Raw genomic sequence first — 21,740 nt, forward strand, 5'->3', positions numbered from 1 at the left:
CTTAAATTGACAATTCATGTGCACTTAGCATTTTACTTTTGTTGCTAACATGAGAGCTGGTCAGCTTTATTGGAGCCGATGTCCCGAACCACAGGTCAGTGTCAAGATTCTTAATATGATCCTGTGTTACCTGAACTCCTCCAGTATGAGCTATTGCTTCCCATGTCACCTGTAAGGTGTAATCCTCCATTCTGTGGGACAGAACCGATCTCAAATTTGAGGCAACCATCTATGTCCCAGCTGTACCTTATTCAGCAGCAAAGTGCCTCTGTGAACATCATCTGCACATCTGCAATGGTGCGTCATTGCTGCAACATGAGACACACTCCAAACCCACAGTTTGGTTGTGTGCATAAATATAGTATAACAAACAAAACAAGGATACACATGGTGTTGAGAGCCCACTTTAAAAGACTGACCACATTTACACAGGAATTCTGGCAGTATGTTCATCGTACTGCCCCCCTTCACTGCTGATTTTCAATACAACTGTTTTACTGCATTTGCTTCGCAATTGTAATTCTAACTGCAAGTCCTCAGCCTTTGGTCATAATGAGAAAAAAAGCTATTTTCCTGTATAACACAGATTTTTCCACCACATGATATTAGCAAGCTTACACTCCATGGGACAGCTAGGCCTATCTGGTAGCTGATGCAGCTCAGCACTGAGGGATGACCAGATGAAAGCCCAGTTATTTTTTCCATCCACAACATTAACTTCAAGATTTATGAAACAGCTACATGATAAGTCATTCTTTTCAAGTGTTGTGTAACACCAGGAACTCAAAACCTTCTTTTTTCCAGGATAAAAAACAAAGTGAGTACTTCAAAAATCTCATCAACATGCAGATTTCTCCTTAACAAATGTAATATTTGTTCAATGTTTGACACTGATGAGCCACAGATCCAAGCAGCAATCACACTGAACAACACAAAGACAACCGCTGACTGGCGTTATCTAGATTAGAGAACATGTAAGCATTATTAAAGCCAAAGCTAATACTTGTAGAGGAAAATGAGGCTATTTTTAACAACTCAGTCTGTAACAGCTAATGTAAGCTGTTACAGCACTGGACTGAGACAGTTGTCTACAGTCTAAATATAACATTTTTCCATCACAAGCACAACCTCACAGGTTGTTGTGAAATTCACCACTGATTTACGTGGACAGCACAAGCACAAGGTTTTAATCTTTATATGGTTTAGCTCTGTTGACTTGATAAAACATCACTCTCATTATATCACCATTGCTACATGTAAAAAAACAAACAAAAAACAGTCAGACAACTTACAGTATTGTGCAAAAGTCTTGAGTCTCGTAACATATATTTTTCTAGAAAAATGGGAAATGGTTGCAGCTAATTATTGAAGCTTGTGTTGACATAACTGTAGATTTCGCTGTAATTTCTTCTGTGATACCTCCCTCCTTACTTCCAGCAAACACAGTGATGATGATTTGAATCATAATTTTCAAATTTGGATTTATTATTCAATCAGACTGGCTTCTTGATAGAACTGAGACTGATTCTGATGAGGCTTCACTCAGATGGGCCATATGCATCACTGTGTCAAGTCTTTGCTGGATTTTTTTTTCCTATTTATTAAGGACGTGAGGTTCAGATAACGTTCATCTGCTATAGATGAGACAGAAAAACTTGTCGAGTTTCTTCAGATATTTTAAGGACACACTGCACACCATGCCAAAATACACCAAATCTTTGGCTAATAGCTCTTTAATGATCATCTGGCAAAAATACAGGTTCCTGGTAATAAAGTAAATAAAGATTTAAAGCAATTTAAAATTGGTTCTGTAGACACAACAGTGGTAGATCCCTTGAGCTGGGTGCCTTTTTATGCTTGATCAGTGTTAAATGGCTTAACAAATAAAAGAAACGCTTCGCTGAAAGTGGACAGGTGCAAGGACTGGATTGAAAATAAGTGAAAAAGCAGCTGATTAGCCAAGAAAAATTTTGAAAAACCTCCTAAAAGTATGGAAAACTACTGCTCAAGATCACTACGAGAAGGTCTCCTAAAGAAAAGAGGGGTTAGTCAAGACTTTTGCACAGTATTGTATGTTTGAAATGACACATTTATTACAGCAGCAGCAGAATATATTAGTTTTGCACCTAAGCTCCAAGACCATCACTCCCTACAAATATAATATACAAAAATTGGGGAGTGAAGCATAAATATAACCCCCCAAAGGCTTTCAGAGTGTATATTGATATATGATGTGAGGAGAGAGTGGGATCTGATATGTGCACGATGCAGTGCAGCTGCAGTAACCAGCCTAAAATGGCTCACAGACGTTATTCATCTTAACCAGGCACAGAAATATTTTGTCTTACATAAAACACTTACGTAATATATAACACTGATCACTGGTCTCTCCCACTGCAGGGAGTCTGCACTCACCAGCCTGCTCCTCAGGAGTCACACAACTGTTGCGGTCAGTGGCCAGGGTCCAGGGTGGAGAGCAGATGCAGTAATAGGAGCCCGGGGTGTCCACGCAGCGGCCATTTTTACAGTTTTCTGGGTTCTCACACTCATTCACATCTGCGCAAAAAACCCAGAACAAACAGTGTTCAGGATTATTCATATAGTATCCAGATAAATGCAGTTTAAGCTGGGCGAAGATACTAACCTGCTACTGTTACCATTACGCACTTTTTCCTGTTGGAGTCTGGGACCCAGGGTTGATTGCAGTTGCAGTAGAAGGACCCTTCAGTGTTGATGCACCGGCCATTAGTACACATAGACTCATCGTGACATTCGTTCACATCTGGGGAAGAACAAGAAAAGAATCCATCAAATATCTTTTAGAAAGAACCTAAAAATCTCTGTTACGGATTTTCAAAATGAACCTTTAATACACATTTTTATGTGAGGGATTTACCAATGCACTCAAGGAGGTTGCTATCATAGTAGAAGCCCTGTTGACAGTAGCACTCGTAGCCTGGAAGCGTGTTCTCACAGCGACCTTTCTTACAGATTTCTTCGGCAAACAAGGAACACTCGTCAATATCTGTGGGCAAAGAGAGAAAGATTGCTTCCTGAGCGGCAGATTCACAGCTGATTCTCTTACAGGGATTAACTGACAACTGTGACTAACAGCAAACATTAGAAACCGTCAGCTTCTTTGGACATGGATGAAACAAAGGCTCTGCAGCTGATTAAAGTGGTGCTCAGATTGTTTTAACATCACAGAATGGATTAAGCACTCTGTAATTCTGGTGTGCAGTATGTGATCTTGGCTCTGAGTTTACACAGTACCTACCCTGGTAGGCTGGGAGGTTGTACTGGAGACTCTCTTCATAGTAGAGACCCTGCCCGTTTGGACAAAGGTCGTGGAACTCGGCTGGGTTGGAGAAGTAAAAGTTGAATTCACAGTACATGATGTAATGTCCACTATTTACTGAACACAAATATAAGTTTACTTGCTTTTTGTGTACATGGCAAGGTTCACATTTACCTGAATGGGAGACAGGACAGGGATAGATCTCACAGTGATCTCCCCATCCCACTCCGATGGAGCAGCAGCACTCCTGCTTGGTGACATTGGTGGCCAGGACGCTATCGCAGAAAACGGTGTCATCGAGGTTCAGGTAGCACTCTTTCTTCTCATCCATCACCACTCGAACAGCTGCAGCATGAGGAGGGTTTAGTGTGGATTTCCAGCGACTTCACTGGGCTACAAACAGCCTTGGGTTTAATTCAGTTCAATTTATTCAGTTCAATTACCACAAATCACCTCAAGATACTTTATAAGGTAAAGACCCTAAAATGCAAAGCCCAGATCCCCTTTCTTTTTGACCTTAACAGCTCATACAGATACAGGATATGATGATTTATGTCTTCTGAGGAAATCAGAGCAGACTTACGCTCACAGTAGTGTCTATCCTCTGAGAGGATGTAACCGTGATTGCAGACACACTCGTACGAGCCCCGTTTGTTCTCACAAAAGCCGTGGGGCTGGCAGAGACTTCTGTCCAAGGCACATTCATCAATGTCTGAAAGAGAAATCAGACGGCCTGCTCTAAATATGGGAATCTATACAACACCTGAGTTGTGAGTAAGAAAAAAGTGTGCTGTTTGTGCATGACGACACGCACAACAGCTGACAATTGTCAGCTTCATAAAATGATTCATGAAAATGACGACCTTTCAGAATTTTAATTAAAAGGCAAAACGTGGTGTTCAATCCTATTTGCAACATTATCATTTATTACACACAATCCTGTTTTCTGGTTAAAACGTGACGTGACTGACTGACTGACCTTGGCATTCCCTGCCTCCGACCAGTTTGTACCCCCGCTGGCACTCACAGTGGTATGAACCCATGTTGTTGATACAGCGGCCCCCATGACAGCTTGATGGATTTTTACACTCGTTGATATCTGACGGGAAGGAAACAAAAACAGCGCCAGAATGTGAAGCATGCGATGGGAAGCTGGAGCTCTGCTCTTTCCTCGAACTGGTCAAGGCTTCACTGAACTTTTTTTATGTGCTCTTAATAAAAGCAGGTGGTTAACACATTGCATATCACTGTCAGCACTATCTGAGTGTATGGTTTCATGCCTTCACAGTGGCTGCCCTCTTGTGTGCGCTGGTATCCTGGGTAGCAATGGCATTTGAAGGAGCCGTCGGTATTGATGCAGCGGCCGTTAGCGCACAGCCGAACGTCCGCACACTCATCGATGTCTGCGTGGGAGAAATCATTTCAGTGAACCCAGCTGGTGCAAACACACCTTCTTTCATTGACAACTCCTCATTAAAATGCGCTTGTGGGGATGAGGTTGCTCAGTTTTAAGACAGGCTTGTTCCAGGTGACAAAAGCATTACTTACCAGTGCAAGCTTTGCTGTCTACAGATGGGAGGAAGCCCTCGTTGCACAGGCAGCGGTAGGTACCAGCCAGGTTCTCACAGTGACCGTTAGGGCAGATGCCAGGCTTCTGACACTCATTAATATCTGGTGAAATGTGAGAGAGATCCAAACAACTTAGTGTAATGCAGTAGCCACAGATCGCTGTTTCTTCTTTGGATCCTTGTTTACCTGCGTATTATCTTGAATGTTTGGGTTTGACAAGACTTGATAACATTTCTTATCACTCTACTACAAATTCCTGCTACTGGAAGTATTTGCCATTTATTTTTTGGGATTTGACATGTGATTTATGTTCAAGTTCTATATTTAGTCCTTTGAGTATGATATAATTTCCTAGTGCTTCAGAGCTTTGTTTCCTATGCTGCTAGTTACTTTTCCTGTCCATTCTCTCCTAGCCTCATCTCTGTGTTTTGGCTTTTAGCTCTCCTGTGGGAGGTCAGCCCTGTTTCCATGTCAGGTTTGGATGTTTGAGTCTGTGTCTCAGTGTTATTTACTTCCTGTTTTATTTTGACAGTCTCTTGTGCTTTGTGTTTAGTTCTACTTCCCTAATCTCGTCCTCAGCGATTAGTCCCATCTGTTTCCTCACCCCTCATAATCTTGTGTGTATTTATTCTTTGTTGTGTACAGCCCAGCAGCTGTTTTTGGTTTTGTTTTCCTGTGGACGTCCAGCAATAGAGCTGTGCTTTTGAGCTCATTCCTGGTTTCCAGAGCCCTGCATTTGGGTCCTAATCCTGTCTGCCTCACTGCCGAATCCTGACACATTGTCTCCGCGTTAGGTGTCTCCCTGTTGTGTGACTTCTTGTCTTATTTTGTGAGTCTCACGTGCCTTGTTCTTAGTTCTACTTCCTGTGTCTTTGATTAGTTTCCCAGGTGCTGTCACTAATTGCCTTCTGTGTGTTGCTGTGTATTTACTGCCTCAATCCACTTTTGCTCCCAGTCATGTCACACTGTTTCCATCCAATCATTTTCTTCTGGAGCATAACTCAGCTGTCATAAGACAGGTCACCAGAGAGAAAGACACATTCAAGCTTAAATTCACAGTTACAGCAAATTTCGAGTTATCATTTAATCTAAGTGCATGTGCTTGGACTGTAGGAGCACTGACGCAGACACAGGGAGGAAAATAAAGCCAAATAAATGTCTGCTTTTTGGTTTTAAACTTTGCTTTTGTATCCTATTTAGGTCCTTACTGTGCACACTCCGAACCTTGACCTTGATTTATTCCATAAGTTAAAAGGCAAGAAATGAATGTCACGCTTTTTGTGTCTTAATCTCAGCAGGTTTTGGCTTTCTTAAAGTTTTAGCATGATGATGACAGATGGCAAAGCTGCACTTACCATAGCAGATGCCAGCACGGGCTTCATGACCAGGCAAGCAGGGGACACACTCGTAGGAGCCTGGCGTGTTCTCACATTGTTCATTGGGGCAAGTGTCGGGATTCAAACACTCATTTATGTCTGAAACAGATGTGGAGAAGATTACACACCGTCTAGCTGTGCGCATATTAACAAGCAGAGCACGGATGCATGCATATTGTAGCAACACACATAGTAGGTGCTGTGTCAGTGGGAGGCCTGTGCTCTAATATGCACAGTTTCAAAATAAGCTGTGTACCTTCACAGGCTGGACTACGGTGTGACTTGCTTCTAAAACCGCTGTGACATTCACATTTATAAGAGCCTGGCAGGTTAACACAGCGACCCCCGATACCACAGATGTCCTGGTTAAAGCATTCATCCACATCTGCCACACAGAAAGGTCAGAGTCAGTGCAGGGATATAGAAAAAAATCATTTTAACATTGGAAAGGCTCATCTTAACTTACCTACACACTTAAGTCTACCATGGTGCACCATGTGTTTGTAGCCTGGGCGACAGAAGCATTTGTATGCTCCCTCTGTGTTGACGCAATAGCCTCTGCCATGGCCGCACGGCTCTGACTCACATTCGTTATCATCTAGACAACAGGAGTGAGAGAATGAGTCAAGTGAAAGCAGTATTTAATACAGACAGACAGCAAAGGCTCATAGAGCTTAAGGGACAGATGGCTGGAGGTATTTTTCATGACGAATGAATGTCAGTCCTTTGGCGAGATCAAGTGGCTTTTACTCAGTTAAAAAAATCAAGAGATTAAAAGCATAGTGGCTAAAAATATGACTTTCATCATAGCAATTATAAACATACCCGTTTCCTTAAGAAAGCATAAATTATTTCTATTTGCACACATGACAATTATTTCAGAAAAGAAGAAATGACCAGGGTCCATAATATAGCTGAACCTTTTATTGCAATGATAAGTTTTAACTTTTTAATAAAGAAAGCTTGGAAAATCAAGTTCAAATTGATTTTAACTGGAGAAAACATTGTGCCAAAAACCAAAGAAATCAGTTTAGACTGAAAGAAAAAGAATTGTTGATGCTCATAAAGCAGGAGATGTATATGTAAAGTTATCAAATGTCAAGAACTGGGTTGAGAAGCATCATCTATAAATTCAAAGAGAGACACAGAGTACTAAACAAGCGTGACAGAGGTAGGAAGTGAAAGATTTCAAAGACTCTAAAGTAAACTAGTGAGAGTTTCAAAGACCCAACTTCAAAGACACGTGAATGACTCAGACAAATCTGAAACCAGAACCGTGCGCAGGAACGGACTATGAGGCATCAGAGCAAGAAAAACTCCACTTCTGCAGAGGAGACGCCTTCAAGCCAGACTGAAGTATGCTAAGGACAACCTGGAGAAAGATTATCCATACTGGAAACACCGTCCGTACAGTGTAACATAGTGGTGGGAGTGTTATGATGTGGGGATGCTTTAGTGTGTCTGGAACTGGGAATCTTGTTGAGGTGGAAAGAATCACGAAATAAGAAATTCTTAAAGACAACCTCGAGCTTGGTCTTTGCTTTGGTGGTCCAACAAAACAACAACATATGTGACCCCTTAACTACCTCCTCCCTCCAGAAGACCAAAGTGAACATTGCCTACTGGCCTGTCAAAGCCCTGACTTGAATCCCATTGAGAATCTATGGGGTGAACTTAAGGAGACCATTAAATCTGGAGGAGCAAATCTAAAGATTTGCTAAAGAAGAATGGGCTGAGAGCGCCAAGGAGACGCACGTGAGACTTGCTGAAAAGTACAGAAAATGACTGCATCCAGCAAAAAGATACATGACAGACTATTAGCATCATGGGAGCTAATAGTTACAGCTGTAAAAGTAGCTGTTCAGTGTGAATAGGCCTGCACAATGAAATTTGAGTTCAAATACAATTCAATACAGCTGCTATTTGTGCTATAACAGAAAACAGATAACGTGTAAAATATTCCTGTTACGTGTCTATTTTCACACCTGAAACAGCTCAAGGCACTGACTGCACCTCAGGAAAACACATGCAATCGGTGAAATACGCCTCAAGTAGCAGAAATGTTTCCAGGGCACAAATAAGTTCTTACTGTGGTTTGGGATGTGTCATTTTGCCATTCAGTGTTTTATGACTTTGAACACATTTGAAAATGAAGTTGGTTCCATTTAAGCTGAAATTCTAACACTGCTGATGACTTTAATAATGTCAAAAGTCACAAAACATGAATGACAAGCAGACTTTAACACATCTTTGTGTCACCTGGAAACCTTTGTCATCTGGTTTGGAGAGTATTTCTGTAGTTAGTCGTATGTTGTCAGACTGATGAAGATGCTCAGTGTATTTTGTGTTTAATCTATTTGCAGGTATTTTGTAAGTTGCAATGTGTTGAGCTCTTACAGCCACTGTAATGTTTCTCAAAAAGAGATTTTGGTTGTTGTTGTTGTTTTTTTACATAATATTTAACATAATAGTTTTTATTCTCTAAAAGCTGTGCCTTTCCATTCCTATAAGAGAAATATTGCTTGAAAAAAAAAACAAAATTCACACACTCATATGTGAGAAACTAATCTCTGCTGGCACCTCCTGTCTCTACCATTGTCTCTTACCCTCACAGATGTTCCTCTGCGGGTTGAAATGGTAGCCAGGATGGCAGTGACAGATGTGCCCGGTCAGGCTGTTCTCACATTCTCCATGACCACAAATGTTTCTGCTCAGCCTGCATTCATCTGTCGGTGCTTCAAGGAGGAAACAAAGAGCGACGTCATATATATATATACATGCATATATATGGATACATAGATGCAGAGAGCTGAAAATGTCCATGCCATGCCTAAATTTTTCTGTCATTGGCTTTGTTTGCATTCTAGCAGACACTGAAATGCGTCAGACTTTTTCCAAATTAAAGCCAGTGACAAAGCTGAATAGAAAAAGACTGACTGAAGCTGCCATGAAAGAGAAATTACACTCAAGGAAGACCCTAAAAAAAGTCAAACATCTGCATAGAAGACAGACCAGATGAAAACAGCAGAAGCACAAAAGCTGAGCCCTGTGAGTGCTTTGGATTCCTGCTATCATTCTGCACATTTTTTTTCCATTTTAATTTTATGGAAATGGAGTGTGTATCAGCTAACCTGCTCTTAAATACCAGCAAACTTCACCTCCATAGAACCGAGAGACCGTAAACATGGCCTTGAGGCTGGTTCATGCTTCATGGTTGAATGCATGTGACATGCACGGTGCCCCAAAGCATCAGGTAATCACTAAAGCAAAGCATGCATCAGATCAGATTTGGCTTACTTGACTTATTCCCCCCCTTTTTGTTTACATATGACACTGTGGATTGTTTTAGCCTTTAAAATGGAGTGCTAAAACAATGCACAATAAAAAAAATAATTTAAAAAAATGGAGTGCATCACATGACAAATGCTGTTCACCACACGGAGAAAGTCAACATGTCATTTGTGAGAAACAAGCGCTCATCAGGGGATCTTCTCTTACTGGGGAATGTGGAGAGCTGGATTTTTCTGCCTTTGTGGTGCATGAAACATGAGCCAGCATTTATATTCAGAACCCTTTAAGAAGTTAATAGAAAGAGATTTTTTTAAGCTGGTTTGACGGTTTGTGTTTGAGACTCACGGAAGACTTTTGTCTGTGTTTCGAAGGGATCATTGCCGGGGGTCATTCGGATGATTGTCGGCGGGGTGGGTTTAATAACTGTGGAGAAATGAAGTGGGCAGACTTCAGGAGGAACTATGACATGTTCAAGTCCTGATATTTGATCATTCTTCACAGCATTCAGTCTACAATGTCCACAAATGTTCCCTGCAGTGTGCATTTAGTGAATAAATTTCATTTTTTTTCATATGTACGACTCATGCTGGCGACCCTCGAGGTGCGCTTACCAGGCACACGAGGACGGGTGGTGCTGGTGGGGACCTGGTGCGCAGTGGTCGTTGTCTCTGCTTGAATCTGATTGGGAAGAGACGATCTGATTTTAAAACGGCAACAGTGATTACTTTTTATTACTGTATTAAAATGTAGAAATTATATCTTACCTTCTTGGTGTGCTCTGAAAAAAAGGGCAATAAAGGGAAATTTAAGCTCTCAATTCACATGATTCATATAAAAAAAAATATTTTTTTAAATTGCAAAGAGATTCTTTGTGCACTTACCTTGGTTTTCATGGTCACTGGGGACGGTGATTTGGACTGTCTCTCTTATGTTTTGTAAAAAGTAGCCTTTCCCAGCAGGGCAGAGTTTTTTGAAGGCCACTGAATGCCGTCGGGAGGAAAAAAGAGGAGAGGACTTAATTGTTACTTAAATTTTCACACCCTGTAAAATAGTTTCAGCCACCTAATAGTAAGTTTGGAGAATTAATACGTTGATATGTTTAAGTACAACCAAAAAACTGCATTTAAAAATAATTAATCTGGTCAGTTGAGTAGCAGAGGGGGTGAATGGTGGTAATGAAATTAATACCAGGTGCACTAAAAGGGCAACAATGAGACAACCCTCAAAACGCTGACATTTTCCCCATCAGCAGGACCGGTATGAAGTGCTTAGTGGGAGGAGGGACAGGATGAGTACTGCTAGGGTCACAAAATGACCTCCAGCAGGTCACTAGTGTGAATGTCTCTGACCAAACAATCAGAAACAGACTTCATGAGGGTGGCCTTATGGCCTGATGTGCTTTATTGGGCCTTGTGCTCCCTGCCTGGCATGGTGAAGTCCAATTGACACAGAGGGACACACACAACTCAACAGGATTGACTGCTATTAGCCATCAGGATGACATCCTTGCACCTATTTTCAGACCCAGTACTCCTCATGTGGAGTATGCAGGCAGTTCCTGGAGGATGAATCATTAGATACTAATCACAAGGCCCCAACACTCGCCTCACCTAAATCCAATAAAACGACTCTATTTCAGTTTATCTGGCACCAACACTTTGTACTGTCCAAGAGCTCAGTGATGACCCGATCCAGATCTAGCAGAGATTCCACCAGGACACCATCTGTCCTCCCATTAGGAGCGTGCCCAGATGTTGTCAGGCATGTCAGCACACGGGGGCCATACAAACTACCATTCTGAGCTGCTGCAGTGAAATCTCAGCAGAGCCTACTGGACCAGCCTACTGCATCATTTTTCACCTTTTTTCAGGGATCTTTGAATTCAGCCCTTTGGAGGTCGATCATTTTTATGTCATCATCAAATGATGTGGCATCCTTTCATTCCTAACACATTGCCCGGTCCATATCAGTATAGATATCCAGCATGGGGTTTTTTCCCCACTGAGCTCTTATGTGTTTTCATAGTTTGACTTTAATTTGTTTTGAGCAGTGTATGAATGTTTATCTTTTTAAATTAAATTATGAAAAGAAAATTAAGTATATTCTACTTAGTTCACTTAATGGCCTAACAGTTCAAAATATCCTGCGTTTTTTCTTATTCTATTCATCCCATCAGACTGAAGAGAGCAGAAACTGTTTACATCTGAGAAGCTGTAACGATTTATTTTGTGCAACTATTTTTACTAATTATCAAACACAGCAGCAAACTGTATCCTCCCGCATGGGCAACAAAATGCAAAGCTCGAACGCTTTCTTTTGTTATTATTAATTCTATTTTGCAAACTTTCATGTCATCAAGAATGAAGAGCTGAGCTGCATAATGACCTGGAAAAATCTCTACAATGTATCTAGCTAAATGAAAATAATGATTATTTATTTAAAGAGGAATTCTCTGTTGATTATAAATAAGTAACTTTGTTTCTAGAATATGCTGGTGTGCAGCGAGCGGACTGATGTCCCCGTGACAAAAACGAACACGGCGCTCGACGTGGCAGGAAGTAAAACTCGTAAACTGACTCACCTGTACCCTCCTCAGGACATCTTTCACAGTTTCGGCCCCAGGCTTTGCCCACTGTGCAGCAGCATACCACCTGGGTGTGGGGGGTCGGCAGCGGGTAATTGCAGCTCCTGTCGTTGGATGCTATCCGGAAGCACTGACCCAGAGGTGGATACTCTAACACAGGAGAAAAGTGTTGTGGCAATCTATCCCGACAGTACATTACACGTTTGGAACGATTGTTTCATGTCTCGTGCTTCGTGGCTGTGCAATAAAAAGCCAGAGAGGGTTTTTATTCACCAACACATCGATTTCTCTCCAAGACAAAACCAGATTTGCAGGAACACTTGAAGCTGCCCAGTGTGTTCAAACAGTCTCCGTTCTGACAGACGCCCTGCATGGAGCACTCGTTGATATCTTCAGGGTCAGCAGGTCAGGTGGAGGAAAAGATAAGATTAAAATTAGAAAAGACTCCTAAACTTGGCTTTAAACTCTGTTCTTTTCCTTGTTATAAGCTACTCCTGGATACTGTAAAAAAATATTTGGCCCCTTCCTGAGTTTTAAATTTGTTTTTGCACATTTATGTACATGTTTCAGCTCATTGAACAAATTTTAATATTAAACAAGGACAACCTGAGTAAACCCAAAATGTAGTTTTTAAATGATGTTACCTACTTGGATCTGTGTGAAAAAGTAATTGACCCCTAAAGAACAGCAAGGACTGCAATCAGGTGTTTGTGACGACTGGCAAAGAGTGTTTCACGGGCCACACTGAAGGCCTGAACGGCCAGGTTGAGGTCATGCCAAAGCATCTCAATCGAACTTTTATTAGGCGGGTCCAAAACCTTTATGCTGGACTTGCTGGTGTGTTTCAAATCATTGTTCTCCTGCTAACCCGAGTGCGTTTGTGCTTCAAGACACAAACTGAGGGTCAGACGTTCTCATTCAGGGTTTTCTGGTAGAAAGCAGAATTCATGGTTCCCTCACACTGCCACCTCAGACTGTTTGATGGTATGATGTTCTTTTCATGAAACGTTGTGTTTGTTTTTTAGTTAGACTTCACCTCTTACAACTATAACATGTTTTATGCAAATTGGACAACGACTTGTCGTATTTGCTCAAACCAACGTGAAAGTTGAATGAAAATACCATTTTCATTTTGGTGAGTAATAGTTGCTTTATGAAAAGTTTTATTTTGCATTATAATGAAATGCGACTATATATAACTCAGAAATTGTCATGAGTCGTCTTTTACAATGTGAAGAGTTTACAAGACAGATTGAAGTTTGTTTTGGTTTTTTATATATATCTTTTAACTATCCAGTACTCAGACATTCGTACATTATGTCTCTGTCCCAGATTACAGATTCAGACTCATTTTGACGGTAAGAAAGATCAGGGACAATTTCAGGCTTTTATCTTTAATTGTTTTTGAAATATTCATGTTCAAATATTGGCTCAGATTTTAATGTGTGAAAAAATGGTTTGAGAGTGGGTCAGTGGACCACTTTGCAAATTAAAAAAGAGAGCAAAATTACCCTGAAAAACATTTAATATATAAAGGAAAAAATTCACTGACCTTATTACATCAAACTGTGGGTCATAAAATGTTGAGATGACGCTCAAGCAAGAAATGTTCTAAATAAATGGCTGGTTTGACATGGAGTGACCCAAATTTGAGACGGGCCTTTGTGCTCTTTGTGGTCAGCAGTGGTTTTCTCTTTGGACTCTCACACAGCTGCCTTTTTTGCCCAGGCTCTTTCTTATTGTTGAAACATGAACTCTGACCTTGACAGATGGAAAGTGATCTTGAAGATTTTGGTCAGCTGGCCACTGCTGGGAAGCTTCACTACTGTACCAAGATTTCTCCATTTGTGGATAATGGCTCTCACCGTGGTTCATTAGAGTCCCAAAGCCTTAGAAATGGCTTGGTAATCATTACTGAGGGGAATTACTTTTTCACAAAGGGTTTGGATAACTTAACTAAGGTCATATTTTAAAAACTGCATTTTCTATTTACTCAGGTTATCTTTGTCAAATATTAACACTTATTGTTTAAAGTAAGAATTCAGGAATGGGGAAAATACTTTTCACGGCTCTACCTTACCTTTACAGTGAGTGCTGTTGAATCTTTTATAGCCTTGGGGACAAGTAGAGCCATAGTCTTCCACAATGTTCTGTTTGACTGATGCATCTGAGGAAAGACACAGCAGAGCACACAGGTAAAGGTATATGAAAAGCAGAGAGTTTCACATCAAATTATACAAAATGTTTAGGCACCCACCAGGTAAATGCACCGCAGTTGCAATTTTGCATACTCCAAATACTACAACAGCCCTTTACAACTAAGCAAGCAGCTGTGAAACTCCCACATCACCTGTACCTCAGGTATTCTCATCTAAATCTCATCAGTAAATCTTATATAAGGCTTTAGTGTCTCCCTACCGTTGCTACAGATCTGCAAACTGTTTTGCAACCCAGCTCCACCCCTGCTTCTCCTTTCATGTGGTGTCTGACAATCAATACTGTATCCTTTGTAATGCCTGTTCTGCCCAGTGATCTGGCTGCTGTTCTACACACCCCCAGCTTTCCACACAAGCAGGCAGAACAGGAGGAAGTTCCTACACTAAACTCACAACACTACCTATAGTTTACTGCAGGTGGAAATGAGAGCCTTCTTTTGAATGTAGTGGTCCTGGTTATCTGTTCATGCAACACTTTTTCACTTCTCTCTTAAACTCTTTGCTGCACAAAGTGTGAGTTGTTCAACTTTTCGAACAACTCACACAATCAAAGCCTTCAAGCAAAGCGTGAGAAAAGTGAGAATAGTTTTGTAATTATTGTAGAGGTGTGTGGGAGTTTAATTCTTGACAGGAAAAAAGACAGAAGTCCAAGTTTTAAATGTCAGTAATTGGGGAAAGCACCTTTTTACTGCGAGCTAAGTGACAGAGCTTTCTCCCAGTGTCTGTGGAGGCTCTCTGCAGGTCTCCCACAGTCCAAAGACACGACACTCCAGAAACATGAGTTTGGACTGTGGAATCGGTGTTTCTAAATCACCCATAGGTGTGAATGAGTGCATGAATGAGTGTCTGTCTTTTTGTGTTAACCCCTTTTGACGGACTAGCCACCTATCTGGAGGGTACCACACCTCTCACCCAATGACAGCTGGGATAGACTCCAGACTGAAGGGGATACGCAGAAGAAAATGGATTACAATGGAAGATGGTTAAAAACTATTGCCTGCAATTCAGTTCAATTCAGTTTTATTTATATAGTGATAAATCCCAACAACAGTTGCATCAAGGAGTTTTATGTTGTAAGGTAAGGAGCCTACAATAATACAGACAAAAACCCAAACTTGAGCAACTGTCACTTGGTGGCAGTGGAAAGGAAAAACTCCCTTTTAACAGGAAGAAACCATCTGCTGCGATTGGTTCAGGTTGAAAGGACAAAAGACACGGAACAAAAAAAAGTTTTCATCTGCACAAAACTGCACGTTTATGTCTCAGTAATTGCTACTTCTCATTTTTTATGTATTTGTCTAATTGTGTGGTGGGTTATCCATTCCTTTAATACTTTTTAGTTTTAGTTCCATTTTTAGGTCTGGACAAACCTTCCCTTTCTTTTTGTTTTCTTTTCTAATCATAGTTGTTTGAAGTCTTGGGGTGGTAGCTTGCAAGAGAACTGCCTTAAATTTTCTTTCATGAGACCTGAAATAATAAACCACGGTATTCTCCTCCTCCTTCTTACTGTTCAACTTTCCATCAGGGAGTAAAAACATGCAAAGCAGTTTTATGACAGAGCTGTGGAAACACTGCACATTGTGAAATCACAATGGAAACAGAGGCAACACCGCAGCTTACCTTTATCATCTCATTGAAAAACAAAAAAAAGATTAAAAATAGAACCAGGTGTAACAAAACAGATAGCACTTTTTGCAAAAACAGCTTTTAAAAGACTAACCAGGATCAGGTTTTGTCAAAGGCCACATTGTCTGAAGCCAGAACTGAGAGAGGGAATAATAGCGGAGTGGAAAAAGCACGAGTAGCCAAGATTTTCATGAAATTTGATCTTCTGCAGCGTGATGACAGCGCTGAACTGGGCAGGCCCATAGGAACATGCTTAACTAGAGGGTTATTTTCCACATTCTCTTTTTCTGTCTCACTGTCTGTGTGTAATTCTCATAATTTCTTCCGTTTCCCCCACCTTACTGCTAACTTTCATGTAGACGTTCAGACACTCGTTTTTTTAATAGAGGTACAAAGTGATTGTTTTAATCCAGGGCCATAATTTCAGAAGGTGGTAGGTATAAATTGGTGGGAATGCTTCACATTTTTGGCTCAATAAACAGTAATTTTATTCCCGGGAACACACAAGATGTTCATTTAAAAAAAAAAAGATCTTAAAAATACTGTAGATAAAGATGACAGATATAAACCCTAGATGTGTGACATTTACAAAGCTGGTAAAAAAGGACATTTCTTGAGGTACTCACTTGGTAATTTGGGGCACTGGTAACATTTGTTTTGTCCCCATGAATTCCCCACACTCCCACAGCAATCCTCCTGATTGGTCAGAACAGGAAGCGGGGTGCTGTTGCACTAAAAGACCAATATTGAGAAACATTAACAATGGGAAAACAAGGAACGCATCTATATTTCAAGTTTAAAACTTCTTACAACTGAACTCACGGCTTGTTTGGGCGTGGTCTCTTGAAAGCAGCGCCCCTTTGGTTTGCGCCTCAGCTGGACCTGGCGTATCCCCGTCTTATGAGGAGGTTTGATATCCGTTGAGTCAAGTGAGTGAATGACTACGGAGGTGTCTGGCGTGTGGTGAACACGTACATTAAACTGCACTGGAAGAGAAAAACCAGATATGAAAGGAAAGGGAAGAAGAGATATGACAGTGTGAGAAGTGCTGAGGCAGACGATAGGTACCTTCTGAGGAGTGATGCCCCGGCTGTGATAAGGGGACGTTGAAGATCGACATTGACGACGTGTGTGTAAACTGGTTGCGGCTTATGCTTGACTCCACAAATTTCTGGCCGTCTGGCTTTAAAGCTACGGGGTACACAGGCTGCTCGTTGCCTCGCGCTGCCTGGGGTTGCTGAAGAGGAAACTGGCAGAGTCGACCGGTGAAGCCGGGAGGGCACAGGCAGTGCTTCCTCGAGCTGCATACTCCTCCATTCAAACACGTCAGGGGACACACAACTGCAGAGAGGAAAAGGCAACAGGCGCAGTCTTAGAAATATAAGTTGATAAAGCATGTATTCATTTATTCACTAAAATACAAGTATTTCATACTTTAAAATCCATCAACGTGTATTCATGAGTCTTGTCAGACTGAAAGTGCTGATTTAGGACCCCCTGAGTCAGAGGCAGACTTTTATATGATCTTTCATAGAGTGATGTGAACAGCCTGATGATTCAGTAATGTACAGCATAAGTATGGAAGACAGAGCAAATGGTTTGCAGCATAAGCAGGGCAGCGTAAAATCTTCGCTTTGAACCGTGCCACTATAAAAAAAAGAACGAGTCCCTGCAGCCAGTCGGCCTGAGCAAGAAAGCAGGTAAAGTCATTGATCTGTATAACGGCTTCACTGTGGCATATGGGAAAGATCTTGAAGTTCGTGGGAAAGCGGCTGGCCTTAAAGGCATATACAGCACTCACTGCAGGTTTATTAGGTTCCCCGCTGTGTTTATTTAAGTGCAAAGTAGTTGAAATTCCCACAATAAGAACAATCGCAGGAAAGAGATAAGAGAGAGAGGGAGAGCACGACTGTAAGAAAACAGCAAGCAGAGATGAATCCACAGAGAAAGATAAAGCCCAAACAAGCTAGTGAAGTGGGAGTGAAGGCTTAGTCATGAAGGCTGTCTCATTATTGTGCTTCATTCCATGTTAGGTCTTTGTAACATCCCCAATTTTTGTGAAACCTGAGCATCAGTAAGACGTCCAAACACATGCAATGCAATTATGAATTAACATCATAAGCCACACGTATATTTAAGAGCAAATCAAGACAGTTATTATTAAATGTGTTGCAATTACATCACACAGCAAAAAATACTCACTGGCCACTTCATTAGGCACAGCAGTTCGACTGCTCATTAATGCGGCTTGTTTAATCTTATCAGCCAATCACATGGAAGCAAATCAATACATTTTGTTCAAACTGTGCATCAAAATAGGAAAAGAAAGATCGTTTGAAACTGCCACGGTTGTTGGTGCCGGACGGGCTGAGTGCTTTAGAAACTGCTGACCTGCTGAAATTTTACTCCACAGCCATCTCTAGTGTTTACAGACAATGAGCCAAAAAAAAAGAAAATATCCAGTTTGTGGCAGAAAATGCCTTGTTGATGTAAGAGGTCAAGGGAGAATGACTGCTTCAAGTCGATAGGAAGGCAGCAGTAATGTTAGCAGCCACTTGTTACAACCAAGGTATGCAGAGGAGCATCTCTGAACGCACAACATGTCACGAGACACTGAAGCAGATGGGCTACAACAGCAGAAGACCACAGCGAGTGTCAGCTGAGAACAGAAAACTGGGGCTACAATTCACACAGGCTCATCAAAACTTTTAAATAAAAGATTGGAAAAATGTTGCCTGGTCCCATGAGTCTCAACATGAAAACACAGGCATCATAAAAACATCTCAAACTGGTTTCTTGCAACATGACGATAAGTTCACTGTATTCAAACGGACTTCAGCAGTCATCAGCATCATCTCATGGGATGGAATAGGAGATTCACATCACAGGTGTGCAGCCGCAGCTGTGTGATGATGTCATGGCAGTATGACTGACATGAAACAGATGCTTTGGGAAAATGACACATTATAACTAAACACATCCAGAAAAGGTGTATATAGGGTGCATAGCAATGTGAATGTTAGAGCGAAACATCTGAATGATGAAGCTCACACAGTAATCTAACAATGAATAAAAAAAATAAAGGCGTGTTTCTTCAAGGCGGGGCTCAGAGGTTTGATAAAGTGCACCATTTTTTCCACAGTGCCGCATAAAGATGTTCATCTTTAAGACAGTCTAAGCTTTCCATCTTGTATTACGTAAGAATTTTTTTTCAGTAAGAGAAATACTGTGTCTGAGCTTAAAAAAGGAGTCAGTCGGTTAATAAATCCACACATTTTGATAGTAAATCAGGCAGCTGGCAGCAACCTGTGGAAACTCCAAGAGGTTTGTGGTTAAAAAGCAGCTGTGGACACTACTCATCAGGGTAAGAGCTTTAATGATGCTGCGCTTGTGTCTTTAATGTAAGAGAAAAATGCGAGTATTATTAGCTGTCATCAAAGTCTCTGCCGAAAGAACGTGTGTGCTTTCCAAAATGATGACCAATTCATTAATTTTTAAAAAGCTAGAGGTCTGTTTGAACAACAGAATCCGACTGCATTTAAGGCCCTTTTTTTAGGTTATAAACCAACCAATTAGTCAAGAAAACAAACAAAAAAAATTGACTGGATGAAAGCAAGTGTTATTTTCTAACAAGCAAGAAAGAAACTAGACTTCAAATGACAGGGTGCTCACTTGTGGTGTTCACACAATGTTTTTGTTTCATTTTTCAGCTCCATTGTTCTCACTTCCTCGCACCCTCCCTTCGATTACCAAGATCCCAAACTTTTCTCCTATTAATGCAACTCCCTTTGTCAGAACGGTTTCCCCTCGGTTATTTTGCTGCCGTGTTTTCCTCCTTTGTCTCTTTTCGTGTCACTTGAAGTTGAATTACAGCCTCCTTGTTAAATGCACTCACTGTTGTCTTCCTCCTCCTCACCACCGCTTCAGACCTCTGCCTAAATATAGAGTCCGCCATCTCTTCTACATGAGTTCTGCTTAATCACTCAAAACTTCAAATCCATTTTTCACCCAAAAAATTTTCGCTATGGAGCTAACCACTCCTGTATCGCTACAATATTAACTTTGGAGAGGAGAGGAGAGGAGAGGAGAGGAGAGGAGAGGAGGCCTCTCACTGTTGCTGAGCCAGGTTCACACACGTGGAAGTAATTAGTTGCGGACTGCCGAGGAGTCTGGGCTGTGGTGTAATTAGGGGACTAGATCACTTTAAGCACAGCAGGGACATCCTCACATGGTGAAAGTCTGGCAGAAAAATGAAAGAACTTCAATGAAACACCCAACAAGTGGCATAAAATATTTTCACTCTGAAGCAACATGGACACTTCAGAGGAAGTCTGCCTATAACACTTCGTGACAGAGGACTTTAACCACTAGGACTGGGTGCAGGCGGCAACATGCAGAATCAGGTGGAAAGGCTCAGGCACAGACTGAAGACTACTTAACTCTGACATAAGAGCTCCAGTTTCCAAGGTTCACATTTCAGAACTGGATTTCGAATGAGAGGAAACTGGGAAAATGAGGGCCTTGAAAATTGAGATTGCAGACACAGAAAAAGAGCCGGAGGACTTTTTTCCCCGAATCTTACATTAGATTACACAATCTAAACGCACAGAGGCTGTGGAAACGACAAACTGTAGACAGTCTGGACTTGAGCTGGGAATGTGTCTGAATGAGACCTGATCCAGGCTTAGCTCCTCAAAGAAGAGAAGAGAGAACATTTTTCATACCTGGAGTTGAATTTCTTGGACCAAACCGTAGGGTCCTGTGAATAAAACCTCTTGATGTTTTTAGCCCGACGCTGCGCCAAGCTACATGCAACAATGCTGATTACACAAACAATACTCTGTGGATAACACACATCTTCTGCTTGGTGCATGATTATATATATCACATCTGTTGTTTCTGTGACCGCTCTATTTTTACACTGAGTCATGAAACACGCTGGTTTATCTATTTTAAACAGAAAAACAGTTTTAAAAAAGGGTCATTCACAACATACAGAGATGATTCGACGCAGATTTGTTATGACAGATAGTCCAGTTTTTGGAGGGAAAATTCACTCTGTTGTTTGTGTCTTCTGGCTGTTTAAAGGAACAAACTCCACCCTTGAAAGGTTGTAAAATATACTCCTGACGAAGAGGAAAGTGAGCCAGCAGCTCTAATTAAACTGTAGTTTAAAAAAAAAGAACAGAATTTCATTTTAAAATCAAATCCAGACACACCTAAACAAGAGAGACTTTAGATGTAGGAAATATCATCATCTGTGATATTGCAGATGAGCTTATTCCTTCCTTTTTGGGCTTCTTGACAACTATTAAGATGTTCTTCTCTACGTGTTACATGCTGCTGTGAGCGTTTTGTTGTGTAATGTCATAGAAAAAAACCCATATATTTATTTACAAAAGGCTTTAAACAGAAATGTCCGAGTTAACAGAAAAAAACAACCTGCAACATCTGGAAATTTCAAATTAAGCCAAAGTGAAAGAGCAAAAATCTGAAGATCCTCAAGAGGCCATTTCAGACAGGCTTCAAAACTTGGTCAGCCCCTGAGCTCCCATGTTATAATGTTAAAAGGCCTAACTTAACAGCAGAAATAAACATATCAATTTCTGCTTCTTGTTTTTTTAGGTCTTCATAACTTTGGCTATAACTGCCCAGAGATACTGCCATGATGTCTGCTGGGTGGCAAGACAACACAAGCAGCCAAGATGCAACTGTTTCAGGACTTATTGAAGTCTGGTAGATGATCGCGGGATCCTTTCCATGGTAAACAAAAATGCCTC

The 21,740-nt window shown here is 41.1% G+C and overlaps 1 protein-coding gene across 2 annotated transcripts in view; it reads right to left on the reverse strand.

Annotated features, from left to right (window-relative positions):
* The window catches only part of ltbp3 (latent transforming growth factor beta binding protein 3), a 39,459-nt gene that overhangs the window by 7,091 nt on the left and 10,628 nt on the right, over positions 1-21,740 (reverse strand). For both annotated transcript variants that reach the window (XM_031760061.2, XM_031760060.2), the window contains exons 2-24: positions 17,029-17,301; positions 16,783-16,946; positions 16,587-16,692; positions 14,199-14,285; positions 12,392-12,508; positions 12,116-12,268; positions 10,416-10,514; positions 10,299-10,312; positions 10,146-10,212; positions 9,880-9,957; positions 8,850-8,978; positions 6,710-6,841; positions 6,500-6,628; positions 6,223-6,342; positions 4,847-4,969; positions 4,579-4,701; positions 4,278-4,397; positions 3,882-4,010; positions 3,473-3,643; positions 3,278-3,358; positions 2,897-3,025; positions 2,645-2,782; positions 2,416-2,556 (exon numbers count right to left, since the gene is read on the reverse strand). In XM_031760061.2, coding sequence (XP_031615921.1) covers positions 2,416-2,556; positions 2,645-2,782; positions 2,897-3,025; positions 3,278-3,358; positions 3,473-3,643; positions 3,882-4,010; positions 4,278-4,397; positions 4,579-4,701; positions 4,847-4,969; positions 6,223-6,342; positions 6,500-6,628; positions 6,710-6,841; positions 8,850-8,978; positions 9,880-9,957; positions 10,146-10,212; positions 10,299-10,312; positions 10,416-10,514; positions 12,116-12,268; positions 12,392-12,508; positions 14,199-14,285; positions 16,587-16,692; positions 16,783-16,946; positions 17,029-17,301 — 2,823 coding nt within the window. The remainder of the gene's footprint in view (positions 1-2,415; positions 2,557-2,644; positions 2,783-2,896; positions 3,026-3,277; positions 3,359-3,472; positions 3,644-3,881; positions 4,011-4,277; positions 4,398-4,578; positions 4,702-4,846; positions 4,970-6,222; positions 6,343-6,499; positions 6,629-6,709; positions 6,842-8,849; positions 8,979-9,879; positions 9,958-10,145; positions 10,213-10,298; positions 10,313-10,415; positions 10,515-12,115; positions 12,269-12,391; positions 12,509-14,198; positions 14,286-16,586; positions 16,693-16,782; positions 16,947-17,028; positions 17,302-21,740) is intronic.

This window comes from Oreochromis aureus, linkage group 10 (genome assembly GCF_013358895.1).
Source record: "Oreochromis aureus strain Israel breed Guangdong linkage group 10, ZZ_aureus, whole genome shotgun sequence".
NCBI classification, from domain to species: Eukaryota; Metazoa; Chordata; class Actinopteri; order Cichliformes; family Cichlidae; genus Oreochromis; species Oreochromis aureus.